This window comes from Stigmatopora nigra, chromosome 7, assembly GCF_051989575.1.
Source record: "Stigmatopora nigra isolate UIUO_SnigA chromosome 7, RoL_Snig_1.1, whole genome shotgun sequence".
Taxonomy (NCBI): Eukaryota; Metazoa; Chordata; class Actinopteri; order Syngnathiformes; family Syngnathidae; genus Stigmatopora; species Stigmatopora nigra.
The window spans coordinates 4,086,966-4,106,310 of NC_135514.1; the positions used below are offsets into that span (position 1 = coordinate 4,086,966).

The window sequence follows — 19,345 nt, forward strand, 5'->3', positions numbered from 1 at the left end:
AAATTGTGTCCGAACTTTTGACCGCAGGTTTATTTCCATATCACCTACAAATGTAACTAAAAGAAATTGCAATATTGAAATACCATAAAAGATTGTGGTTACCAAAGATGTAGACATTGTGTAGTGCACCGTTAAAAATGTAAGACAATCTGTAAGAATACATGTAAAAGACCCTTCACTAATAAAGATTTACCTCTTTGATGCTCAAACAAGTTCAAGCATTCATCAGGGAAAACCACTGGCAAGCAGTTAAGAGAAGCAAACAAACACACCATTAGGGTAAAAAAAGGATGCGGTTTTGAGAAAGAAAACCCAAGATATGAGGAAATGAATTTCAACTGCATGAAAAAATTATTTGGTGAAATAAGGAACCCCTCGCCAATGGAACATTGAATGAAAAGAAAACTGGGAAGAGATGACCAAAATTTAAATAATTACACGATACCTATAGAAAATTCTAATCCTTAATAATTAACTGTGATTGACTTTGACTCAGAAATCACATAGAAAGTTTCTTTCTATCAAATACTACATTTTATCCATAAATTGTGTGTTTAAGTGTCTGTTTGTGCGTGTGTGTGTGTGTGTGCGTGTGTGTGTGTGTGTGTCTGCGTGTGTGTGTGTGTGCGCACTTTAAGGATTCATTTAGATAAATACTTTGTTGGGAGTGTTAATAAGTTGTTGGTTTGTTGGATTAATTTGTTGGTTAAAATCTTGTTAAACTTTAGTATGTTTGGGATGCCCAGACCACGCACGCACCTCCTCGTTCTCCAGCCGTTGCTGTGCATCAGTGATAAACTTGATGTACTGACTGGTCAGAGTCATCAGCTCACTGTATCGGGTTCTCAGTGTTACATACTGTGATGGAAGAAGAGTGATACATTTTTAAGTCAGGCATTGATGGACGCGTCGTACAATAAATTCAGTGCATTATTTTGAAGAAACACACCTCCTGGATAATGTTATCTGATGCAGAATCCAGTTTAGTTTTCTTTAAAGGAGAAGAAGCAAGAGGCTCCACTTGAGCTTTATAGGCAACCAACTGGAGTTCATAGTCCTTTTGGGAAAACACAATGTGCATAGTAAAAAAAAAATGCATTTTGTGGATAGTATAATGTAATGCTCACCTTGATTGTGTCAATGTATCCTTTAGCATATTTCTGGCATTCATCGACTTTGCCTTTGTTCTTCTCAATTTCCTCTAGTAATTTCTGTTTTATAAAATAAGGTATAAATGAGGCTTAACTTGTGTTTTAGTCAGAGACTTCATGCATATTACATATAGTAAATACAAGTTTGACTCTCAATTCATATAACATGCAATAAATAGTTAAAAAGAATGAAAATTGTTCCCAATATTCACTACCATTATTGTAACATCCGATAATGAGATCCAATATGACAATTAATATAAACCATTACTGACCTTTTCCAGTGCAAGTTGCTCTTTGAGAGTTTTGCTGTCAGTGACGGGTACAGTTTGGATCCTTTCTTGCCTTTGTTTGGCCTCTGCTATCCAAGTGATCAGCCAATCATAACTGTCACGGTAGTAACCCAATTGACGGCCTAGTTGCTCCAACTCTCTCTGGCGAAGGTCAATCTGGGTGAAGACAGCCTTCCACCTATCCTGAATGCTAGATTGGAGCTGCCGGTAGTGGTCTAGCTCAGCATCGCGCTCACTGTGTACACGACTCATCTTGTCACTCACACCAGTGGTTTTTTTCAGTTCGTCCTCGAGGGAATCAAACACTGGCTGTTCAGCTTCAGCCTCAGCTCGGATTTTCTGCCCATTTGAAACAGAGAAACAAACAACCAAAACAAACAAAGTTATGAGTAGTGACCACCACATAAAGTATTGCCAAAGAGGCTAAACTATTGAGGTCCACAATATCAACAAAGGCTGTGTGAAGAGATTGTCATGTTTTGAATATTGTCTTTGTGATTCATACACAATCTTGAACTGGACATCCTCCAGAACCCTGATTACCTTAAGCTTTGTACGGAATGTCTCAACGGTCTGGACATCACTGGGCACAGTGTGGACTTCACGAAGGTAATCCTCGTACTGCTTCAGTACACCCTCGGCACCCTGACTGTTACGAATGACCATTTCAATATTCTTGAGCCTGTCACAAGAGAAAATGATTCAACAGAAAGCACATTGAACTGTTGAAGAAATAGTTAACAGTGGATGGACAAGTAACAAGTGTGGATCTTTTTCTTTATAATAGAAATTAAAATCATTTGAGAGTCTCACTTTTCAAGATAAATGGAGGAGAGCATGTGGGTGTGATCCATCTTCTGCACGGTGAGATCAAGCTCAGAACGCAGCACAGGGCTTGAAATGGATTCCTGTGGGGATTTCAATATTTCTTGTGCCCTCACAGACACCTTATCTAGGTCCCTCTTGAGGCCCTCCAGCTCTGTGTGCACTTTCTGTAAAACAAACAGTCAAACTTATTGGTTAGGAAAAGAGAAAACTCATCAGTAATGAACAAGCAAAATGGGAATTGGAAGAGTTCTCAGTGAGTTTCTAACCTGTTACTTTCCCTTAAATACTAGCATCATGGTAAGCTGTTGCCGTTACTTTCCTTGGTGGAGAATAGTCTATGATATTTTCTTTATGATGCTACAACCACAAGGTGCTAAAACCACAAGAAACTTTGCACGTCTAACATGGAGAGAGACATTTGCATATCTGTCAACCTCGGCCAAATTGCTCCCCTTATTAGTGATTGCAATAACGATTATTAGGCGATAATAAACTGTTCAAATGCAACGCGGCACATATTTACTCACATGGGATGTAGTGTCCAATCAGTTGGTGCGCCTTTTGTATGCACTAAATTCAAGACTATAGATGTCGCTGTATGACGCAAACACCTTGACTGTATGGGTACATTTATATAGTGAAAAGGCGGGCGTGTTAAGGGGGAAGATCTTACAGGCAGCTCAGCCTGTGCCCTATGTAATACGTGAACTAATTGTCTCAGTGGGGCTGAATCTGGAAGGAAATTTCAATGCACGTGTGTAATGACAAATAGAGAAACTCTTGACTTTTCAAAGAAGGTTGCATACCTGCTGGTTTACTGTCTTCTGGACACATTCTTTCAAAGGATCCTTTTCCAATGGTTTACGTATGCGAGTCAGAGTCTGGGCTTCACAGTCCTCAATTCGCAGGCGGATGTCTTTAAGCTCTACTATGTAGTTCTTACACAGAGACTCATTTTGTTGGCCTATGAGGAAGAGTTTAAAACAAATTAAAAATGGAATAAAATACAACAGATTCCCCCCAAAAAGCTGATTAAGTCAAAATAAGAAGAAATGATGCAATTAATGTTAAGACTGTACCTTATGCACCAACCAGTTAATTAGGACTAATAGATAATGACAGAAAAACCTCAAATTATTGATAAATCCATATGGACTTGAATTATCCAGACTTCAGTGAAAAAAACGTGCAGTGAATCATCTAAATCTACTTTCACAAAAAACATTTCCATGTCTATTCTAAAGCTCAGAAGCGTGGGCACTTACCTTTTCTAATACCCATTCGCCCTGGAATGTGAATTATATGTGAGAACATAACATGTATGTTCTATGTCTAATGATAAAATGAGTTATTTTTTCCTTTTTTGTTGTATTATTATTTTTTTTTACCTTTCTCCATATCACGTAGCAAGCTGTCAAAGTGCTGGGTGGATTTAGTGTAGTCGCCCTCTATACGGAGTCGGTCATCAGGGCCAAACTGCTTAGAGTCCTGGCTGTCACGCATGAAGTCCTGGTAGTGGATCTCAAGGTTCCTCATTGCTTGTTTATATTCTTCTGGTTTCATTGATTTTAACTGGAGATTAGAGTGGGGAAAAATAGTATTAAAAACATTGTTTCTTAATAAAATATGGACTATTTTGAATCAGATCTCATAAGACGTAACAATAAAAGGTAGTGCATTAGAGGAACAATTTAAATGAAATTTAAATCACTGCATTTATTATGAATTTAGTGTCAAAATTGTATATAAGATACAAACTGCAAATGCAATACTTGTATGAATATTTCAAAAAAATACCAGTTGAACATTCCTCATATTAAAACATTTTATTTAAATGTGACCTTAAATTAAAACAGCCAAGACCAAATATGTATATTGATTTAATAACTGCATCAACACACCGTGGTTGTGTTCCAGGAACGAATTTGTGTAAATTCCCTCATCAGGTACTGCCATGATAGCATGCTCTTCATGTTGATATACAAGGTCTGCCACATGGAAACCATCTGCTGATGACCTGTATCCAGACTGGAAGCAAGAGATGGGATACACATTTTATCTATCATTCTTATAAAGCGTGATTCATGGATGTGTGAGTGTGTATGTTAAGATTATCTCGCTAAATTTGTCCAAACCGTGCAACGTAGAGAGTTGAATTTTTTTATGATGGCCAGAAACGGCTAACAGATCCTAATGGACGAGGGGTTGAATTTCTTCACCTTCTCTAAGTGTGTAAACTCAATCTTTTTGGTTCTGGGCCAGTGTACTAAAAGCAATGTAAAATCTATTTGTTGTCGATGTATCAGGTACATGTTTATTGCTTTTCTCACCTGGACACACTGTCCATGGCAACCTTGTTGACTGGAGGTACGAGGAAGCAAACAGATGGCACACTTGCCTCATGTCCAGAGCGACTCAGGACCTTCCATTTGAAAGGCTGTGAGTTGTTAAGGAGCGCACACTCATCGCCCTTATGAACAGTAATCTGCGGAAGAATCCATGATATTCACAGAGGCCCTTCATTGTTTCATGGAATCATTTTTCATATTGAAACCAATGGGCTTAATGAATTTATGTTTCAAATTTCAACTCCATCTTTACGATGATGTTATAATGTAAAATAAATATTAACTAATTCAAACCTCTTGCTGTTTGAAGTCACAAACAGCCTGTATGGGAAGTTTGCCTTTGATGGAAGTGGTGGGGTTGCGTGGTTTCAGTTGGATGATGGAGCGAGCTCTTTTGTTGAGGCCATTAACGTGGGTCTTGAATTCATTCAATTGCTCCCGCTCTTCCTGTAAAATGCGACAATCTTAAAACTGACAGACAAGAATTCTCGTGTACATTAAGTAATGTGTACGCAATCAACTCTTACCACAGTATCCTGCAGCAGATCCTCCAAGCGTGTGGCTGTGGTAGACCGATCACAGGTGTATTTCTTGTTCATAGTCTCCCTCATTTTTTTCATCTTGTCCTGAGCCTCCTTTACATCGGCAAAGAACTAAAATAAAGTATTAGATGTTCCACTTCATTAATATCGCAATGATATGCTGATATGTAATTATTTTTTTTTAAGTTCACCATTTTGGCTCAGCAAAAGCATTTAAGCAAAATACTATTGAACTGCTCATTTGAAGTGATTCTACAATCATAGATACCTGGTAGTGAGCTGTGTTCTCTTTTAGATGAGCCTCAATACAGCAACACAGCTGAAGGATCCAGCTCCACTGGGTCTGCAGGGCACCTGTGAAGGCCTGGTAGAGTGTAAGCAGAAATAAGAATAACAAGTGAATAAAAGTCAAAATGACCTTTTTATCTCATTTCGCTGTTCAAACAGAATACTCATAACAGTCACCTCCACTGTTTTCTTGCCAGGATGGCCATCATTGACCAATTTAGCTCCTGTAGTTTGGATATCATTGACTTTTTTCTCCCTGTGCTCCAATTCAAGCATGAGAGCCTGAACAAAATGAATAAAAGGAAACCGTGAAAACATTACAAACAAGTAATTACCTTACATGTATTTCATAGAAATACAATGTGCTCAAAAGAGAGACTATGGAATATATATTTTTTTCTTTTTCTAAAGACATACCGAATAAATTTCTTTCTTTGCTGCCATGTTAGGGTTTCGGTCACTCCAGTCAAAATTGACCTCCTCTTCTTCTTTGTCATTTAACCACATGAGCTCCTTGGTCGCTGCGCTCACAAATGCATGAAGTGAATCCAAGTTTCGTAAGCGAGACTTGGAAGAATGCTATTAGGAAGGGGCAGAGTGAAATGAAAAAACAATATTACCCAATGTACTCATTGGTGCATGGTGGACACTGTATTATGAAAATATCATATGCTTAAATATTTACCAGTAGTTTGCCATACTGAAGGTCCAATTTACCCAGATACTCTCTGTATGTGCCTTTGCTTACGGGGGATAGCTGATTCTGAATAACAGGTGTACAACAGAGATATGCAAAATACTTAATGAAACTTTTTCTGAATGGGGAAATGTGAAGATTAAAGACAAAAAATACAAAGATTAAAATGACTACCTCATCAGCTTTTGCACGATCAATCTTTGACTTGAAGTCTTCCACTGTCTGGTGCAAGCCTCTGTGGCTGCCCAGTTGTGACTCCACTGAAGGCAGATCTGAACCCCACTCAGCTCCGTCAATACGCCGTTGATTCTCCTCCACCCAGGCAAGAAGATCTTGGACATAGCGCAAGGTCACATCATCCAACTCTGGCCGTGCCTTCATGGTAGTCTTCTGTGTTGTTTGGGTTAAGGCAATCTGGGACGACTTCAGACGAAGGTTGTAATCGCTGCGCAAGTTTACTAGGCGTTCATGTAGGCTGTATACTCTGTTAAGAAAGAGGAGCACAAATCAAAGTTACTTCCTGTTAAATGTTGTCAGAGGGGTTCATCAATCACCCACCTGCGGTACATATGTTCAGCCTGAGGGTGGCGCCCATCCTTAAGCGTCTGGACATCATTGAAGAGGAGACGAACAACATTGTCAGCCCTGTCGAGCTCGCGCTCAATTTCTGCTGTGTGCTGAGCTGGTTTTCCCGCATTAAGAAGGCGGATATCCTAAATAAAATAAAAAATCTATGTAAAGAAATCTATTACATTTTCAATGTCAGAGATTGAAGTTTGACGTGTGAAAAATATAGATATATAACATGTTCACATATTATTACTATTATTCAATATATATATATATATATATATATATATATATATATATATATATATATATATATATATATATATATATATATATATATATATATATATATATATATATATATATATATATATATATATATATATATATATATATATATGTATATATATTTATATTATGTTATTTTTATTTCTTCTTCATTTTTTTGTTTTTATAAATGATATATATATATATATATATATGTATATATCAATTATAAAAACAAAAAATGCATAATGAAGAAGAAAAAAAAAATAACAATCTAACTTGCAATCAAGTAAAAAAAAAAATCACATTTTTTTGTGAGAAAACAACACAGAATAAAATGTTCACGTTAAAATGCAATTTGAAATAATCTGGCAGGTGAGATGGGGAACTAAATATGGAGACGTGTTTACTTTCACTTGTGACTCTTGTGCCTAATACACAGCACAACTCTAAGAAACAGAGCCTTAGTCCTCACCGTCTGCAGCAAGGTTTCAAGGTGGTTTAGGTGCTCATCATATCTTCCTGACTCCATCTGGACTTTGTTAAAAATCCTCTGAAGTCTCTCAAGTCTGTATAAAAATAATAATAATAATAAAGCATTAAAAAAGTCGAGAAGTCTAGAACGATTCTGGCGAAAACTTAATCATTCTGTTAAAGGAATCTGTGCGGCAACAAGTACTCCAGTTTCATGACTTTCCTTTTCTTAGAACAATTACAAGCACTTTATTAGATTGGGAAGATGACTGGACAGTCTTGTGATACAAACTATCCATTTTCTCAGGCATGGTAGCAACATGCTTATCAAACATGTGCAATCTAAAATGGTACATCCTTCTGTGCATCCACCCAGAGAAAACCCACGCAACCCCAGGGAGAACATGAAAACTCCCCATAGGAATATCTAGACTTAGGGTTGGAACCCTCAATCAAAGAATTGTCGGGTCGTAGCGCTAACCACTCGGCCTACTGGACCACCCTTGTTCAGAGTTACAATATAAAATACTTGTTTTGGTCCCCAAAAAGTATAATAATTGAATAAAAAGCTAACATCTGTCAGCTAACCTTTCAAACTCTGTTCTGAGCAGTCGCTCTCTTTCCAAGATGGAAACATGGAGTCGACCCCATTCTTTTTCCACATCAATAGGATGGTAGCCAGGAGGGACTTTCACCTGACCATCATGCACTGCACTCTGTGAGCAAGTGTAGAAAATCATATACAGTTCAGTACAGCAGAATTTATGATAATAGAGAAGAAAAAGATTGGAAGGCTTGCCTCAAAGCTTTGGTAGATGTGTTTGGAGCGGCTCTTATCGGATTCTTTGGGTGGCAGTTCTGTCTCCTTGAACTTAATGAACTGGCGCCAAAGAAGCTAAAGGAAGAACAAAAATATTAAAGCTAAATTTAGAAAACATTTTCATTCAGTCATTTTCCGAACCGTTTATTCTGTCAAAGGTCGCAGGGGATGCTGAGCCTTTGCGCTAACTAATCGAACCGCAGAGCTGCCTGTTATAAGATATAAATATAAATTATCATGGTTTTTAAAAAAATGCATTTGTTAAAAATACAAAAATATAGTGAGCTGGAATTAGTAGTTATAACAAACAATGTAATCAAATAAAGAAAATATATATCATAAAATTAAATGCAATGTGTAGACACTAGCAACAGCAGAAATAATATAAATAAACCACAATCCATCCATCTTTATATATATATATATATATATATATATATATATATATATATATATATATATATATATATATATATATATATATATATATATATATATATATATATATATATATATATATATATATATATATATATATATATATATATATATATATATATATATATATATATATATATATATATATATATATATATATATATATATATATATATATATATATATATATATATATATATATATATATATATATATATATATATATATATATATATAATTATTATTTTTTTAAATTAACAAATTGTTAGGATAATGTTTTCACTGCTCCCTTCAAGCTTAAGCACTGATTAAATCAAATTATCATACAGAGCTCAAAAGTAAGTATTTTTCCCTTTGACAATGGATTGCCAGGAGTTAATTAAGATTGTTTAATTACCTGACTTGAAAAATTCTATGGTAACATGTGTCCTATACTCACTCTCTAGTGAAGTGAAAAATACATATTGACAAAATGCAATACAACATGGAGTACAAGTGTGTTTCCATATGGACTCACCTCTATCTCCTCATAACTCGCCGGGAACTTCCTCTCCTCAAAGACCATGACATGGTGGCGAATCCACTGAAGCAGAAGAGTTACCAGCTCATAGTACTCCCGCCAGCGAAACTCCAACTCCTGAAGCCAACACAGGAAAGTAAATGGCAACAAAATGTCAGGGCAACAACAACAGCAGACAAAAACAAGGGACCTTTTTTACCCTGAGTCTACATTTTCGATCAGTCACAACCCAGAGCAAATTCAATTAAGCTACACCAACAATGCAGGTATTGTGCAGAGGGCGATATAGAAAACTGATAGGTAATTGATGGGAACAATGATGGTAGAAAATGGAAGACAAAGATAATGTGGCAGTAGTTTAAGGGATGTAGACACTGGTGTCTTCTGGTATTGTCAGATTTACTATAAAGAATTGTATTCATATACACCACATGACTCTTGGAGGTGTATTAGTTTCCCTTCAGTCCATTGCAGTCAGTATATATAAATAATTGCGATTTATAATATTCTTTCTGACTTAACTTCTTGCTATTCTTGACTTCACAAGACCTCCATTTCTCTATAACCACATTTCTAATAAACAAATTTGCTTCTAAATTAATCTGCTTAATATACTTTTTTTATTTAACTTGGAATTGCAGAAAGAAAACAGAATTACAAAGAGGGCCTAATTCTGTCCAGATATATGACAAACATGCTTATTTCCAAACGACAGTGTTTTATAACAATACTCACTACAGTACATTGTTAAATATTTTCTACTGACAGTAAATGTCTAGATTTGCATCCATTCAAATTCCTGTTTTGTGTTATACTCACATTAGCTCTCATGGTGTCCTGAACAACAGCTCGAGGCATGACATCGTACAAAGATGACACATAAGTGATGATGGATTTCTCATCGGGGTGTGGAACATCGACGTCTGGTGTGGAAAAAAAAGGTTACTTGCGTAATAAGAGGCTTTATTATTTATGAGATTCAGTAAGACATGACATCTAAATGTTGTATCGTAAATGCATTTATTTTGATTATCTAACATCTCTAATTTCTGCTGTCAAGTGCATTTTTGACTGACGCTTTTTTAAGTCATATATATATATATATACCTTCAGGGTCTAGAAGACGTGTCACACCCAGGTCTTTCTCAGCCACATAGAAGGCCTGTTCTAGGTTCTGCAGGTTGGTCTGGTGATGCACTTTCCCCATGTCAATTAGCCTAGGACTAGGGAAACATGGCAACAAAAAACTCAACTCAGTAATAATAATAAAAACTAAAATCAACAGACATTCAGTGACACGTCAAAGTAGTGCATATAACTTTATATATACTATATTACTTGGATGTGGGAGGGAAATTGCACATTTTGTCAATCCCTGGGGCAAAATAGTATGGGACTTAGATTATGACTTAGATTTATGGCTAAATTCAAAATGTCTCTTCTCTTTTTTTATGTAGATAGAATGAGGTTTCCTGAGAAGTTTTAACATTTGAGTACTGAAAACAATAAAGTGAGGAAACTTACTAGTGTTTATGTATTACAGCATTGAAAAGTTTCCCATCCCTCCAGCTGGTGCTAAAATTGTCACATCGGAGGCCTTGGTAGCCATCCGTCATCCTCTGAGACCAGAGTAGGAGCTTCTCCTTGGCCGTCATATCTTCAGACTGCCCGTTGACCTGAATGTCTGAAATCTGTAACAGTATACAGGACTTTAGTAGTCACAAACTAAATAATGAGTAAAACTAATTTAAGAAAATATGGAGGGAAAAATAATCATTTGTGAAAACCCAAAAGTTGAATAAAATCATATTAGAAACCCAGGGTAAAAAAATGGTGTAGATCCACCTAAATTATAATCATCAAGAGAATAGGATTAATTTTAGATTGCAAGAAGTTGTTCATGTATAATGTTACTAGAGAAAGCGATTGAATATCAGATCTTCAAATGTAATAATTTAAAATGTATAATTTTGAAAATGTACAGTTCAATTTAACTAATTGGCTGCCATTGACGGTGATGGATGTCCTATACATTTGATCTATGCGGGTATGCAGTGAATGGTTGCTAATCCCGGTTCGAATTGATCTAATTATTATTGTTGAGCATGACAGCCAATGAGTTAGTAAGTAGACTCAATAAGAATAGGATATATTCCACCGCTGCCCTGAAAGAATGCATTTGCACTGAGCAAAACCCATACTTTTTCTTAGCACAACAGTAACCAAACTGAAGTTTCTTAAAGTAAAAAAAAAAAATTGTACCTAAGTATGTTCCAATTTATGTACAGTTATCTTTAGATGATCTTAGAAATATAGTATATATTTTTTATCATTAGATATCACTCTGGTCTTCTTGGTTAGGACATTAACTAAATTGGCTCCTCCTTTTTTTCATGGATGGATCAAAAGGGAATTTTCTTAGGTTAGTATATTCTGTAGCTGTATATGCATCGACCTTTGGAGAAATGTTTTTTTTTTTTGCATTTTGGCTCAGGGATGAATAATTAATTGCAAATTTACTGTTTCCTCTAGGTTATGCATTATTGCAGAGAGAACATGTTGAGTGTGCTTATCATGTCTATTGATTTATTATATGTCTATGGAGCCAGGTAGTCAAAGTTCAAATTGAACTTGTTTTTCTTTCATCTAGTATAGTGAGTACTGATTTTGCTTTTGGCATGTAGTGCAAGAAGAGGCCTGTATACTTGTATATGGGATGTTGTCTAGACACATTCTACCTTTGTGATTCAGGCACAGTGACTCACGAAAATATGTCGTCTCACACTGTATTAGTATATGTTATGGGTGCTGAAATCATGGTGAGAATTGGATATAGTGATTCGATCTATTCCTTGAGAATGATTTGGCAGGGTGCAGTTCATTCTGCTTGATTCCAAAGAGGTGGGAAGATGGTAGATGCCGATCCCAGAGATGAAGGAATGGAGCGATACAATAATAAAAACACAAAACTGACAGTGGAGGAGACCTGGAAGTGTAAGATGATGGTCCATATTAACCCAAGGGTTAGCTTGGGGTTTCCATCTGCAATGTCATCATTTCTGATGTTAACAAGTTTGACCTAGAGACAAAAAAAATAGGTTTATAGCAGTACTCTGATGAAAAAATACACTTTTAGAGGAAATATTTGTAATTTTTACTGCATTCATTAAGTTTTACCTGCCGGTGCTTGAGGAAATCCAGTGCTATTTGTACATTCTGCAGTTTGTGGAATCTCATGCGGCCTTTCTCTCTGGGCTAAAGAGAAAAAAAGAACAGTATTTAAGCATCCCAATTCAAGGTGATGGTTGAATTGATGGGCCAACCAAAAAACAAAAGAATGGGGATGTCACTTAAATCAAGTTCCAAAAAATATAAAACATCACAGAAAAATAACCGAGGAAAATAGATTTCAACGTTTCTTGGAATATGTTGTCAAATGGCAAAAAGCGTAATGAGGAAATACATATCAAGTAAAGCCATGCTACATTTGCAGTCGAGTACTTAGTTGGGAAATAGACAAAAGTGTGATTACACAACATCGGGAGAAATTAGGAGCGCAAAAAAAAATTAAGAAGTCGACTCAATCTCCAAACTCCACAACTGCTCCAAGTTCTGTTGCAACGTAGGTCGAATCATCAAAATAAAATGACATCAAAATCTGATTTCTTTTTTGAATTTCTTTAATTTCTTTAAAGCGATGAAACATAATTCCCTAATATTGTAACAAAGTTAAACTTGAGGCAGCATCATAAAAACACAGTCATGTAGTGTGCCATTCCCTAGAGAATGCACTGCAGGAAAAATATACATTTAATCACAGTTGGTCGTGATGTATTTGTAGCCAACTTAGTGAATTTGATTGTAGGCTAATATAGATACATCTAGAATGTGTTTCCTTGATTATAAGGCTTTTAATATTTTGCAGCTCCAGACATTTGTTTATGGTTTCTTTTTTGGTTCCATATGGCTCTTTCAACATTTTTGGTTGCCGACTCCTGTTTAATAGGTTTGCATTTGCATGTGGATGAGGAGAGATAATGGTAAATAATTTATATTTCACTTATATTTATTATATCTTTAATTGTCTAAATTAATATTCTACACCTGTCTAATGAACGGCAAAACTATATCAACGAATCAGGCAAGACTAGGAAGCAAGTAAAAATCATAATAAAATACAAAAAGTTGGTTGGAGGTGAAGTTATCATTGATAATTCGGTGAAGTGAAAGATGGGTAAGTGAAGGATATGTTGAGTTAATATACTCACTCACCAATTCAAATGATTTTCTGAGAAAGTTTCTCTCCCTCAGCTAGCTCCAAATGGGAGCAATGCAAAGAGATCCAGATGGATATAATCAGTTCACACAGTAGAAATGTTAAAAGGGGAGGAAGTCAACAGGCGGTAAAGGAGAAACGGTAGAGCAGGTCTGGGCAAGACGTTCTTAATGGAAGGGCACATTTCAAGTTCAAGATTGTGTTTACTCTTACTATTTACTTAAAACAACATGTATAGATGTCATGTCCTTGATCAACATAGGAGGACACATTTTAATTAACAATAAAATAATTCACTGTTATTTCAAATGCTATTTTATATTAATTTTAGATATGAGAACATTATGAAATTCAAATACAAATGCAATGCCTGTTTCATTTGTGCAGAATAATTACAGTTTTTCAAAGGGGGGTTCTCTCATTGCAGAGTAGCTGTGGTTTCCATATGGTTAACTATTTGAGACTACACCCATACTGTGCAAAACACATTTAATTTTACAGTTATAGCCAAGAACTGCACTATTCATGGAGTAGCTGACTATGATCATAAAACAGGCATTGATTCATTTTTTTTTTTCTGAACCGCCTATCCTCACAAGGGTCATAGGTGCTGGAGCTTATCCCAGCTAACTATGGGCACCAGAAGGGGGAGACAGAATTAACTAAATGGAAAAAAAGTCACTGTAGGTGCTGGACCTATTTGTTGCTTCAAATCAGATTCACAAGACAAAGCATTACTAACCATTGTTTCTCCAGAGAGAACCTCCAGCAACGAGATCAGGTTATGTCCATCACGAAGGTCCTCATACAAATCTGAAACATGACGTTGAGCCTGCAAAAAGTAACGGGAAAAAATATTGTTAAATAAGTTTAAAAAAAACATTGGAATTGTTTTGAAATATTTTTTTTTATCAAAGAAACAAATGGTTAAGTTTTTGTTTTTCTAAAAACGCAAAATCTGAAAAAAATAACTAAGAATCAAACATATACACTTCCTATATTTCATTTTCAAATTGCCCTGATACAGTTGCTCCCCCATCGATTGTCTCCCAACACTCTGCTGGCTAGGAGGGATGCAGGCCTTTAAGATGCTTTTTGTGCGCCTGTAATATTTTGTTATTTTATTGAGTGCACTTAAAGCTTCTTTGTAGTTTATTTTTCATCATGGGCTCCGAGTAAGTTACGTTTTTCTGTATTCATAATTTTAGATTGATAAAATGTGTCTAACGTGTTTTGTCAGTACGCAAATGTTGGCCTCACCAACATTTGCATTTCCGGATTAATTTAATGTCTTAAGAAATCATTTTATTTTTTCTCTTTTTTCTGTTTTGCACCTTTTCATTAAAATTTCTCATTCTTATAATTTTAAAGGGTTCGGTTGATAGTATTGGAACAGATTATGTTTTTTACATGTAATATATGAAAGATTCACATTATGAAATATTTTCTGGAAACAATTAATTTCATAAGTAGAGCTACAACTGTAGTATGTTTCAAGTAAAAAAAACTGGAGGAATGTACTTCTCTTATTATCTAATTTAAACTAATTGACTGATGTCTCTGTTAGATAAGAATTAATATCTTCCATACAACTTAGTCTGCCAGTGAAATTATTAATAAGTCAAGAATGTATTGCCGCCAGCAACTCAAGTCTGAGCCATCCTAAAAATCCAGAATGAAGAATGTAAAATTTATGGGTAGAACTTGATTGCCCCTCCTCCCCTCCAAAAAAAGCAGACTTAAAGGTGGCAATGTGTGTTTTTGTGATGGCAATGATGTGTCAAGTAAGTAATACAGGTATACTGTAGTTGTATTTTAATTTTCAAGTGTTCAGACAACAAGTGAAAGGGTGAGCAATGAGAAATTGCAATTTAATGTGAAAAGAGAGCACACAAAATAAATGTGGAGGCTGTCAGAATGCAAGTTATGTATTAGCCAGGGTTCATGTCCACACATGTTTATAAGAGCTAAACTGGAACATGCTGATACCTACCTCTGGTCTCCAGGGCTGAATAGAGAGATTAAAGAATGGATGAGAAATGCAAAAAAATGGATGCAGGTCATTTAATGGTGCAGGACCCAAATATTGAATGTTGCACAAAAGTTGGATTCAAACAAAATTGCCTTTACAAGTCAGAACACTTGCTGATTCATTTGGGCAAGAATTTAAAGCATCCAGCATAGACCTACATGTAGTTTTAGGTCCTAAGTGGCCTCAAGCATTCACTCTTGTGTTAAACTGCTTGACATATTTATTTGTATAACATACTATTTCTTATAATATGCAACAATATCTTGCCTTCAGAATGCATTTTGAAGATATATAGTCCTGAATAAACTGTAGGAGTTACCTGTACTCATTCATTAAATTGAACAGTCATTATGCTAAGCCTTACACTGTCATCCTTCACCACTTTGCAGCTTCACTATTTGCGGCTTCAGTACATCGCATTTTTTATATCAAGTGTACAAATACAAAATTAGGTTTTTCGATTATCGTGGCCATGTCTGTCTGCATTATCTGCGAAATTCGAGCCATTACTGTATGTGATTTTTATTATGTAATGCCCTCTCCTGCTTAGCTTTACTTTCAAATCAGCACCTTTTAATAATCATAAAGAATAGCTTAGGTTGGTTCAACATGATCGCTTAATATGGTGTCACTGGATAAGGCACTCTAACAGGTAAATATAACTGTTATGCTCCAGGGGAGACAGGTCATTCACAAAAGACAGGCCCTCCAACTAGTCACTCACTAATTTGTCTGTCATCAACTACTTAATATGGCTTGACATTCAATAAACATTACTTTACGTAATTCCATACAACCCATTGAAAAGGGAAAACACTGCGTGATGCCCCCTTTAAAAATTGTTTTTGCCACACCCAAAGCGTTGTATACCCCATCAAGCCCACTATAAAACTTTTGCCGTCAATCAGTTTGTCAGTTTAATGCTAGCATAACATTCCAAACCTTTAACACATTCCTGTCCAAATGTGACTTATTCTTATTCATAATGCTGAAATTATAGATGTTTGGCATTTGGCGGGTATCAGAAAACAACTATTGACAAGCAAAAATCTAACATATATTTATGTAACACCATCTGACAATTAAGATCCTGCCATCAATGTTACCTTTATATTGACTCATTCATTAAATTGACTTAAGACGACTGACTCAACATCGCGTTGTATTCAGATCTATTTCCATTTAAGTCAAACTGTAATTTGTGAATTTTTAAGTAAAAGTCACAAGAATCACTGCTCAAAATATTCCCGGTGGTTTTAACTAGGTGTTTCAATACAATAATGGAATTTATAATTATAATTTAGAGCAAATACATGCATCAGTGTCACTCAGAGTTTTAGACAGGCTGTAATATAGCTATCCATCCAAACTACTATGCACAACATACTATATATGCTACTGTTGGATACAAGAAAGAGTCTTGGGTTCACCACATCCACACTTCTCAGAGGGAACTAAAATAATCAACATGTCTATGAGTCACGTTCTCATCATGAAAATAAAACACTCATCAATGAAAATGTGTGAAATCTGTTCCGAATTGTATTCTGTATTAATTGATTGTTCCAAGACAGATGATCGTTACCTTAATCAGGTGCTTGTTCACCCATTTCGTGAAGGTCTTTTTCTGTACTCTATCTCGTTCATCTGCAAAGTAAAACCAAACATCAGATTATGACATGGCTAGTACTGAGTGTAAATTGCAACAGAGAAACAACAGCTTAGTGTCTATTAGAAGCATTTCGTTTCATAGACGTTTGTAGTGATTAGATGATATATACACACTAACTTGGGGTGATAAGAATAAAGCTTAGAATTGGTCTGATCAGTAAATGAGTAGTTTATGTTTTATTTCCAGACAAATGGAATTGGTTGCAAAACACAAGAATGCGTCTGAGTCAGAATGAATCATCATAGAGATGGAGACACAGTGCATCCATTGTCACAATATGTCTTTGTTGATTTAAGTGTTGGTCCACACTCCATATAACAAAATATGGCCCATAGTGAGAGGGCAATTATCCAACAAGACACAGCAAGATCCCAATAGGGAACACACCCGTTAGTACAACCACAGTATCTGCATGCTTTTTTTAATGAACACGGAAAACCACAGATACTAAAATGTATTTTGGCATCTCGTTTGTACTACTGTGCAGACCAAAAAGGTCATTCGACTGTTAGAATGAAGCCAAATGCTTACAGTTGGAGCAGATTTGTGAATATCTTATACATTTTGTAATGTGTGACTCTTCCTTCCATAAATATTGAGTCACACAGTATATCACATAATTTAATGGGTGAACCATTTCCATGTGTAAAGTCATTATCTTATCAGTTTAAAGAGAGTCAAGTGTCTAGAATTGGAACACTCCCATCAGTGGGTAAGCAAAGGGCAGAAAAGAAAGCTCTAAATAGTAACTAGTACATCATTGATCAATAAGGGGTAGGACTAAATACATTTCCTGATAGACTTATGCAGCATAAGGTGTGTTCAATTACCTTTGTTTTATTTAATCTCTTATTTGTTTTTTTTTGTTTATCGTTTAATCAAATTGTATATTTTTTGAAGATAATCCAACAATAGAATTCTTCCAAATGCTGCATTAGTTTTTTTTTGTATATTTTGTAACACATTATGGGAACTGCTGGGGTATTACTTGACTTGACTTGCATGATGTGCTTGTTGACAGGGGCTAATGCCATTGTTACTAGACACAAACAAGTCTTCAAACCAAAAACAATCCTGGAGCCAATAATATTCCGGACAAGTATCAGTGTGCTACACAAGACAAAAGTCAATAGGAACAATGTCTATTATATTACTGAAGAGCATTAAGTACACACGTCCAATATCTGATCAGTATACCACTTGTATATTAGCAAAATATCTCTCTCATTGACTCAACAACTTGTAATCATTTTATACTGCACCATAAAAAATATGCTAAACAGATGAATTTTCACTTGATGGTCAGCAATGAAATACAAAGAATAGATTATATACTGCAATATATGACAAACCATCACAAACTGACTAACTAACTTTTATAACCTAATTGTTATTTCAAACTAGTATATCTAGTGTGTTTGAAAATGATTAGAACTGCTACACTATACATGTTATTGGCTGAATTGTCTTAATTGCCTTTTTTTAAATGTTCTTTTTTTTTAATCATCCAGTTACCTTTCCTGGTGTCCATGGCCTTCAACATCCCCTGGTAATAGTTTTCATCTGAGGGTATTCTCTCTCTGCCCATGCTGCCAGATGAAAAATTCCTGTACCTCTGCGGTGTAGAGGCCATTGTGTGTCACAACTGTTTCACACAAAATACTATTCCTACATTGGCGATTGCTAAGCAATATGATGTTGGTCTTGTCCCTTGCTTTGTCCCAGGAGTTCTATGGCTATGCTTAACTTACGGCTCGGAAAAGCTATCAATTGCTCCTTCCCAGCCTCGAAACCTCCCCAATGCCAGGCTGGGTTCAGTTTCACCCTTCTTAATTCTCCTTATGTGTTTTTCCTTTCCTTCCCTTTTTTTTCTCTTCTGCTCACCCAGTCTTGTAGTAAATGGTGCCTGTGGGCTATAAAGTTCAGACCTGTCTTCCTATGTGCCGTTCTGACTGTGTATTTAGTGGAGGACATTGTGGGTAGGGCTCAAAACACGCCCTACAGCAAAGGAGGGAGGTGGGAGGGGTGTGGTAATCAGCGTGTATAATCACAAAAATGTCATATTTGCAAAAAATATAGAACCCACTCTTCTGCTGTCATAAATTATATACATATATATCTCAAATAAA

At 35.7% G+C, this 19,345-nt stretch overlaps 1 protein-coding gene across 10 annotated transcripts in view; it reads right to left on the minus strand.

Annotated features, from left to right (window-relative positions):
• Positions 1-19,345, minus strand: part of plecb (plectin b) — a 78,182-nt gene that overhangs the window by 11,794 nt on the left and 47,043 nt on the right. For 3 of the 10 annotated variants that reach the window (XM_077720912.1, XM_077720915.1, XM_077720909.1), the window contains 29 exons: positions 17,130-17,191; positions 14,255-14,344; positions 12,414-12,491; positions 12,223-12,315; positions 10,761-10,927; positions 10,344-10,459; positions 10,056-10,159; positions 9,234-9,353; positions 8,258-8,353; positions 8,047-8,174; positions 7,460-7,553; positions 6,706-6,860; positions 6,322-6,631; positions 6,136-6,213; positions 5,868-6,029; positions 5,628-5,732; positions 5,431-5,526; positions 5,148-5,273; positions 4,915-5,067; positions 4,603-4,757; positions 4,174-4,300; positions 3,661-3,844; positions 3,079-3,236; positions 2,258-2,436; positions 1,988-2,126; positions 1,427-1,783; positions 1,128-1,211; positions 950-1,057; positions 760-858 (listed from right to left, as the gene is read on the minus strand). In XM_077720912.1, coding sequence (XP_077577038.1) covers positions 760-858; positions 950-1,057; positions 1,128-1,211; positions 1,427-1,783; positions 1,988-2,126; positions 2,258-2,436; positions 3,079-3,236; positions 3,661-3,844; positions 4,174-4,300; positions 4,603-4,757; positions 4,915-5,067; positions 5,148-5,273; positions 5,431-5,526; positions 5,628-5,732; positions 5,868-6,029; positions 6,136-6,213; positions 6,322-6,631; positions 6,706-6,860; positions 7,460-7,553; positions 8,047-8,174; positions 8,258-8,353; positions 9,234-9,353; positions 10,056-10,159; positions 10,344-10,459; positions 10,761-10,927; positions 12,223-12,315; positions 12,414-12,491; positions 14,255-14,344; positions 17,130-17,191 — 3,923 coding nt within the window. Of the gene's footprint in view, positions 1-759; positions 859-949; positions 1,058-1,127; positions 1,212-1,426; positions 1,784-1,987; positions 2,127-2,257; positions 2,437-3,078; positions 3,237-3,660; positions 3,845-4,173; positions 4,301-4,602; positions 4,758-4,914; positions 5,068-5,147; positions 5,274-5,430; positions 5,527-5,627; positions 5,733-5,867; positions 6,030-6,135; positions 6,214-6,321; positions 6,632-6,705; positions 6,861-7,459; positions 7,554-8,046; positions 8,175-8,257; positions 8,354-9,233; positions 9,354-10,055; positions 10,160-10,343; positions 10,460-10,760; positions 10,928-12,222; positions 12,316-12,413; positions 12,492-13,508; positions 13,548-14,254; positions 14,345-15,505; positions 15,521-17,129; positions 17,192-18,731; positions 19,056-19,345 lie in introns of those variants that run through there. The other 7 variants (XM_077720906.1, XM_077720914.1, XM_077720910.1 and 4 more) reach the window with 4 other exon arrangements.